The 8,520-nt window shown below is 49.3% G+C and overlaps 1 protein-coding gene across 2 annotated transcripts in view; it reads right to left on the reverse strand.

The window, feature by feature from the left end:
* The window catches only part of CLYBL (citramalyl-CoA lyase), a 160,318-nt gene extending 152,004 nt beyond the window's left edge, over nt 1-8,314 (reverse strand). The window contains exon 1 of one of the 2 annotated variants that reach the window (XM_080575943.1): nt 8,227-8,314. In XM_080575943.1, the coding sequence (XP_080432069.1) occupies nt 8,227-8,279 (53 nt within the window). In that variant the 5' untranslated portion in view covers nt 8,280-8,314. The remainder of the gene's footprint in view (nt 1-8,226) is intronic. The other variant, XM_080575945.1, reaches the window with a different exon arrangement.
* Nucleotides 8,315-8,520: the final 206 nt, after the last annotated feature.

Below are 8,520 nucleotides of genomic sequence, written 5' to 3' on the forward strand. Positions count from 1 at the left end.
CAAAGAAAATACAGAAGTAGCAGAGTTGCAGGAGTGCTGTTACAGGCACGTCCTTACAGACAGCTGGAGAACCCTGACGCGAGTCCTGCAGGAATCAAAGTGGTCCGCTGAAGGCAGCCAGTCCCTTTGTGAAAAGTAAGGTCCGATCCTAAGTAGGTTTATCATATTTTGATGACAAAGAAAAAAAAACAACAACTAAATTTTGTCAAGTAACAGCATGTCCACAGCCAACAAAGCACCTGGCTCTAACATAAACAGTCACATAACTGCCTTTTAATAGTGGATATAAAGGTTTGAGTCCTGCAATCAACTCTGCGAAGGCCCCGGGGTCATACTAAACTCCGTGCAGTATCTGGGGCCCCAAGCACGTCAATAGAGGCAACAAAAGCAGCGTAAGAAAACAGAGTAATACAAACACACCTCCAAATATCGGCTGCTTCTCTGGATCCTAAAAACTAGGTACAGAGGGGTGGCAGCTTGGACACTATGCCGTATCGCCCCTTGCTGCTGAAAACAACGCACGTGAACGCGTAGATGCTGAATTTGTGCCGATTAGCAAAACAAAGGTGCTGCCGGCAGCCGTGACGCGCAGTCAGCTCTTGTCTTCGTTGGAATTTATGTTCTGATTGTGCAAATTGGCACCCACGTAATTGCAGTCAAGGAACTTTAATGAGGCTGTGAGTAGTTCAGCTTGCATTGGCTGAAGGAGAAGAGTTCAGCCCCAGCAATTTAGGGTTATAGATATGGATGGCTAGTTCCATAGCATACACTTGGGAAGTTTTCAGCCTTGACCCTAACTGAGCGAACGACAAAACGAACCAACCAAAGTCCTCCGCCACCACAACCGACATCCCAGGCATTAATTGCTCCGCTTTTGTCACGCACACTTGAAGCATACCAGGGGAGCACGCTGGGAAAGCAGCGCCTGTTGTGAGGACCAAGAGGACTGGGCTTCACAGTTTCCTTGGGCTGCCGCGCTAGCACCTTTCGGGGTTTCTACATCCATACGACTGCGGCGTGTTCCTTATCCTGCAGAAGGCATTCATTGCCTGCTGGGCACTGTAGCGATTCATTTCGTGCAGATTTGATGCGCTGGCGTTATCAACCACGTTGGTGAAGACCTCCTTTCATTCCAAGTGTTGGGCACGCTGCCGCTGCTGCTCCTCGGACGATAAGGAGGTGAGAGCTCTTCCTACAAAGTGCCTGGCCCACATCATGGGCAAAGTTGACCGCCCTACAAAGTTGCAAAATATTATTGAAAAGTCAAGGGAAACGTATTTTATGGCCAAATTAGCAGCTCAGCAAATGGTTGGCTATAATGGGAAGGCCAATAAGCCCAAGAGCTGCGCACAACAACCAATGGGGTTTTTACTACAATCATTCCCCATTATATTTTGGGGCAAAAGACGTACGAACCCAAGAAGTACAAAAATTCAGGCTACTGTACCAACTCTTAGAGGCAGGTGTTTCTCAGTTTTTTAAAACCAATACCAACCACCTTTGCAATTTTGACACTGCAGCCGGCAGTACGAACGGGTTACCTTTCAGAGTGTGGAGTATAAGTTTTACAAGCCTGTTTTGCCTTCCTGCAGGCGCTTTGAGCTTATAAATGGCACCTTTCAGTGTCCTGAATTATGAAGGGCAGCTAGTCCTGAATTCTCCTGTCGCTTAATGATCTCACATAAAATGAGGTCCACAAAACTTTTATTACCACTGCAGTTCAAATTCACAGGTGAAGAACCACCAGGGAAAGGATGCGGACGTGTCTCTTGCTTTTGCTCCCCTAATTTTCCAGGTGCAGGAAAGCTCCCCTCTCAGGCTTTAGCAATCAGTTAACTCTCAAAGCGTAGCCTGACCTAAATAAAAAGCCTAAAGTCTGTTACCCCAAAAAGCACCGGAGGATATGAGGGGAAGGCACTTGAGTGTGACACACACTAGCATCAAATTTAGGTTAAAGACGTGAATGTAAAATGTAATCTGTTCCTCCAAAAACTATTTAAGCATTTACTTACGATCTTTTGCTTTTTATTTAAGCATTTACTTACGATCCACATAATTTTATTCACTCGTTGCCATTTAGTGTATTTGATGCTCAAGAATTGTAATAATATTTAATTAAATCTTGAATTGGTTCCTTCCCTGTTCTTGAATTAACACCCAACGTTTGGAAAACATGCTGGACCTCAGCAGTCAGACTGAAAATTCAAAAGAAAGACTTTCCAAAAAAATAAAGGACTTTGTTTGCTACAAATTACTTCTGCATTTATATAAAGATTTAACGATTCATGGCATGCCAAATTCAGTGCTAATGAGTTTTGGGTTGTGTTTTTCATTTTTGTTTGAATTTTTTTTTCTTGCTAAAAACAATTACTAGAGGCCATTCAAATGCCACTGCATAAACCAGGAAACCTAGTAAAACTGTAGGTAAAATTGGCATTTTGTTTCAAGCGTGGCTCAGGAGTCCAATTCGCTTGTTGGCGAGCTGCATCTTACAAACAGCTCTTGCATCTCCTCCAAAAAAGAAGCAGGGTAAGATGCTTTTCAAAGAACACATCCACAACACTCTTTAATTAAAAGCAAAAATTAAAGAGCAAAACCTCACCATTTAATTCCAGCGTTCCAAGGATGAAGGATCTTAGCCTTTCTGCCTCCCTCTCCACTTTCCAGCGAAAAGTAGATAAATTGGCAGAAACATAAGCTCTTCACTCTCAGTACCTCTTCAGAGAATAGACGTGCCCATGGGAGCTTAAAGACCTTCCTGGAGAGCGTTATTAATCTTGCTCCTAACAGTGTTAGTATATTTAAAGCCTATTAAAACACTATCTAGTCATACCAGTGCAAGCCTTGCTTTTTCGTGACCTGGTTTCAAGAAACAAATAAAAACTCAATGGAAATTATACCCAATTATGTTTCATCGGTCAGTATACAGACCCCTGTCCACCTACGGTAGGAAATATATATCCAACATGGGCATTCCCCACCAAATGGTGCCATCCACCACACGTTGGCGCTTTGGTCTAGTGGAAGAGCTCTCTTTAGCCGGCTTTGTTCAGCCCCTCTATCTCTGCCCACGGGCCTAATCACCCTTTCAGAAACCTACAGATAATTCAAACCTGATTTTGCACTGGGCGTACCATTCCTGCCCGGCTGCGGAGGAACTGCTCCCTATTGACACCACTGCAAGTAAAGTCACAATCAATCCCTTTGACTTCAGCCTTCCAAGTAACACATGCACTACTCCAAAGGCTTTCCGATGACTTTTTAAGTGAAAACATCCAGGATGTTGTGGGTTTGAACACATCAGCATAGCTATTTCCTAGCAGCTGATAAGACGAAAGTTAATTATTATCGCCAGGAAATAGAAATCTTTCTGTGATGAGCTAGTCTCGTTATGCATATATTCAGTATTTCCCCTCCTTCTCCAAATAGCATTCACCAACTTAAAAAGAAAAACAAAACAAAAAAACATAGAAAAGCCACCCCCACCCAACAGACTGAGCAAATGGGAGATATACACATTACCCAACCCCGCTCTCCAGTTCACCCCCAAAAATCCCGTTGACAATTTCAAGAGCGGGGAGTGAAACCCCTTTATTACCGAGCCCGCAGCAGATAAAGCAGTAATTGTAGTTATACAGTATTGGAAGTGTAGCTACAACATAGCGTGACAGCTTGTTAGTGTTGAAAATATATAAGCTCTTTGTAATTGTGCCTTTGGAATGCCATCTGTCTTGAATTAACATCCACCTGGGATCATGTTTCGATGACCAATATGGACAGATTACTGGAACTTTAAAACCTCGCTTTCTTTGTAATTGACATTTAAACTGTTTGAAGTTTCTCATTAAGTCCTTTTTTACAAATTAGGTGCAGATGTATAAAGCTAAATGTACAGTACTAAGGGAAATTAGGTCACCTGAAAGCTCAATAATAAAATGTATCTATTAACTGTTTAAATGCAACGAGTACATTAAAATTTAGAGATCAGCTTTATGCTCCAAATTCTTCAAAGTTTCATCATTTCCCTTTCATCGCTGCAGAGCCCCTCATGCCAACCATTTTTAATTAAAATGGCAGAGAAGAAAGCAGGTTTGGCTGCTCAGCCACGACAGCAGGTCAACCCGGGCCCGCAAAACGGGGAAGGCAAGGCCTCAGCGGTGCCCGTTTCACGGGGACAGGTGAATCCTATTTACGCCAACGGCACCGGGAGGGTTGCAGGGCACAGGGAGAAGTGAGGGGCGACCAGGTGTGTACGGCCAAAGGCCTGTTAGCCCTCTCTCCTAGCCAGAGGTCTCTCGGGATAAATCAGGACGCAGCCTACGTGAAATGCACAGCTGCAGGCCCTTCTGGCACCACAACTAGCGCATCGTTTCCCGACGTTATGCCAAGCGGCGTAGCCGAGCTCGGCCCCGCTCCTAAGGATGGAGCGGAAGGATGTGAGGGAAGAAACTGTCTTCGTCTAAAGGCTGGTAAGCAAGATGAATAAGCTGTGAACCAGACCCTTTACGTGTGCTTAGACTAACTTATTTCCTCTCAAGCGTACTGTCCTCAGTAACACTAGTTATTACAACGATTTTCAGAGCTTTACTTCTTGCATCCCCTTACGAGCCTATTCTGGGAAGCTACTAGAGCTCTTTGCAAAGGAAGTGTGAACTTTCAGCTGGCCACGTTTCTGCTGCTTCCAATCAGCAGCCAAGCAACTTCTCTGTGACGCCAGCTGTGTACCTGCGTGAGGTGGGCAAGCGTGTCATGAACGGTGCCAGAACAAGACAGATCCCAGGTCCCTCATAAACAGGGTCTTTCTCCGTGCTCAGCTGCACCTCTGTTCAAGGGGGAATTCAGAGAGAAGCGATGTGCGTTTTTAGAAGAAAGAAAAATGAAACCTGCCTGTTTGCAAGCAGGCAGCAACAGCTGGGAGAGAACAAACCAACCAACACGTTACAGCCAGGTGACGTTCTCCAGGAGGGGACAGCACAACTCACTTGGAAAGGGGAACAAGACAAAGGAGTAGCTCATTTGCCACTCACACCTGATGAGAGAGACGAAGAAGTGTACCTGTAACTAATTCCGTTGTGCTCAGACACTTTATGACTGATGGCTTCCGTCTCGCTAACACATCCCCAGAGGCGGGTAGAGGGCCAGGCAGGACCTCTGAGGACTGCACTAGCTTTACGCGGCCTAGTTGGGGTGCCAGTGGTGATTAGCTGGATACGCTTGGCTTTGCACCCTGCTTCTCATTAGCATTAATTAGCCAGCATCATACCTCTGCTGCTGCCAGGAGGAGAACTGGCTCAGGCAGTAGTTTCACAGCCCTTGATACTGAATAAGGAATTGCCAAGGTGCACACCGGGGCATTTATGTCAGCCCCATGTCTTTCTGCCAGCTGCGGAGGAGAGCAGAGACTGGCTCAGCGTAAACTCAGAGCAGCGCAGACACCTCTAGGTGCGACATATACACCATGTATAGCCTCCCTAAGCCTCGATGTTAGAGAGCTCCATCGGGTCTGTCCTTAGAGAAGAGCATCACACCACCAGGGACTCGATTAGTGGTGTTGGAGGCATCCCTCCCCTCCCCGATGTGAGGCACGATCACGTTCTGCCTGGGCAGCAACGAGACAACGCCGCTTTAGGTGAACCAAAGTGACCTTGTAGTAAAGCAGATGCTGCAGATGCTTCTGCCTGACAAAGTGTTTTTATCACTAGAAAGTCATGCTTTCAAATAAAATTCACCTCAAGGCCATCATCTTGAAAGATACACTTAAAAACGTGTAGAACGTGAAGTGATTTTTTTTTTTTGGATAAAGGTTCAGGAAAGAAATCCCTCGCAGACTTAACACTTTATTGATATTCTTGGTTATAGCTCTACACACGCACCGTGCCATCAGCTGCCGGCGAGGACCGTGATTCGTGTCTTTCCATTTAAATGTTGCAACAAAGAATAAAATTATTTCACAAGTAACAAAGGGGAACCCTTTAATTTGCTAGAACAATTTCAGCTCCCATTGCATTAGCACCCTCCAGTGTCCAATCCATGAAAAGCATCACCACTACTCATTTGCCAAGCAGTCACAAACTTGTCTTGCGAAACCCAGCACGAAGCAGCAGTGGGCTCCTGGGAGGGAAGGTGAGAAGGAACTCCCCATGCTGTAAACACTTTTTATTCCGAGGGTAGACACTGTAGGTGACCAACGTACAATCCCAGAACAAGAAGCGATGTGGGCTTATTACTAATCCTGTATTATCCCCGTGCAGACGTCCGGTACGCCTCACCACACCACGGAGATCCGTTACACCCACTTTAGTGACGCAGCGACTGGAGCAGCGCTCCGCCAGCGGCACTCCTGAGGCTCCTGTGTTGGTAACAGCCGTGCTCGTGCCTGCACCTTCGGACGACACCCTGTATGCGTCCACGCAGTATACTCCACGCTCTGCAGTTCTCCACCAAGATGCAAGCTCAGCGATGCCGCTTTCACTTGACCTGGCGCAGGCACATGGGTATAATCCTGCCTGAGTATGCCATGTAAAGAAATACACGTAAAAACACCTCTCGTACACGGGTGAAAGATGCAGTCAGGTAGCTGAGGGCAACCAGGTGATCGTGCTTACGTGTGCGATGTCCTTCTTTCACATCAAGAGTACCTAGCACAGAGAGAACCCTTCATACAGGTCTGTGGTGAAGAAAGTTTTCATATTCGACGCTTTACTGCAGCATTGTCTGTAAAAGCACATTTAACGTCTTTAGGAAAAGGAGAACAGCTGCGTTTGTTATTCCAGAACAGCTGGAAGGAGGGTTTTTTGAAGTTTTCCCCGAGAAGAAAAGAATCTTTCAAAGGCAGGGAAGCTCAAAAGGCTCTGGAACGTCACAGGTGAGCAAAGCCAGATCGCACCAGCTCTGGGTACCGCAGGTTTCATCTCCCTGCTAGCAGTACACACACTCTGACCACATCCTCAGGCAACTCAGGGCAGTGGCTTCGCAGGGATGGTAACATCCAGAAGGGAGGGAGGTGGCAGCTGGAAAGGCAGCCACCCCAGGCCAGTGGTACCTGCTGTAGCAAGGGCCCGGGCCCGACGGTGTGGCAACAAGCGCAGCGGGGTCCGGACCCGGTGGCACCTGCCAACGACCAGGGAGCTGCTAATTAAATCCAACCAACACGTGCCTGATGCACGCGCCCGCCTCATCTACGCACGCTGTGGACTCCTCATCTCCCCACAAGTAAATACTCACAATTCCACACCACCAGAAATAGCGAGCAAAGCTTGGCATTTATGATCCTGCACCAGCACGGCGGAGGGGGGAGGAGGAAAGGCATTTGCATGTATGCATCTCCTCCAAAAGCAGGCTCTAAAAATAAGCTGAAGGCGGGAGGCTGGCAAATGACCCTGGGTGCCCTGTGGGACAGTGTCACTGTGGGCAAGAAAGCCTGACACCAGGATTTTATGGGCTCAGGCACAGCACAGACAGCCCAACTGCCCCTGAGCTCCCCAGGAACACCAGCATCAACAGTGCGCGTTCACAGCAACATCTACACTACAATTATTAGGCTGCACACTCTTCTGTTAGTCAGCTATAAAACATTTACAGTATTATGGTCTCAGCAGAGAACTGCAAGGATTTAGAGCTTTTAATACTAAGCTGAACTAACACTTGAATGCCTGCCTAACGCGAGTACTGAAAATCAGCTTTCCCTCTGGAAGCACTGTTGAAAACCCCACCGAAATCAGCACAGACACAACCATCAAGCACCGTGGCACAAGTTGTTCCCTGCCTTGTGGGTAACACCTGCCAAGTGGGAAGCCTGGCACCAAAACCACGCCGATCCCCAGCAAAAAGGCGTGATGGAGGCCTCACCTTACGAAGCGTGCGCCACTCAGGGCCTGGTTCTGCAAACTGACCTGTGCAGGGACCGGCTGCTGACAGCACAACCCCGCTCATCGTCCTGCCTGAAGCCCGTTGTGCTCCAGCAGCCACCCGCCCACCAGCCCAGGCTGCCCAAAGCCGCACCCGGCCGGGCCTCGAGCACCTCCAGGGATGGGGCACCCACAGCTTCTCTGGGCAGCCCGTGCCAGCGCCTCACCGCCCCCGCGGAGCAGGATTCCCTCCTAACCTCTAACCTAGACCTCCCCTCCCTCCGCCAGGCTCCGAGCAGAGCCCCCACCCCGCGCTGCTCCCCCCCGCTTACCGGCGGCACACGCCGGCCCCCCCCAGCCCCGGCCCCGCCTCACTCACAGCCGCCGCCGCACCGCCCGCCTCGCCGCCGCCGCCGCCGCAACCGCCGCCATCGCCGCCTCGCCCCGCCCCGCCGCCGCCCATTGGCCGCCGAGCGCCGCCGCGGCGCGGTGATTGGTCGGGAGGAGGGGGAGGAGGCGGGAGGGGGCGCGGCCAGCGCCACGTGGGGGCGGGGGGACGCCCCCCACGTGCCGGGGACGGAGGGGAGGGGAGGGGCGGGGCGGGGCGGGGGGCGGGCGTCGTGGGGGGGGCGGGGCGCGCCGCGCGGCCGTTACTGGCCGTTACTGGCCGTTA

The sequence above is a fragment of the Anser brachyrhynchus genome (genome assembly GCF_964034855.1).
Source record: "Anser brachyrhynchus genome assembly, chromosome: 1".
NCBI lineage: Eukaryota > Metazoa > Chordata > Aves > Anseriformes > Anatidae > Anser > Anser brachyrhynchus.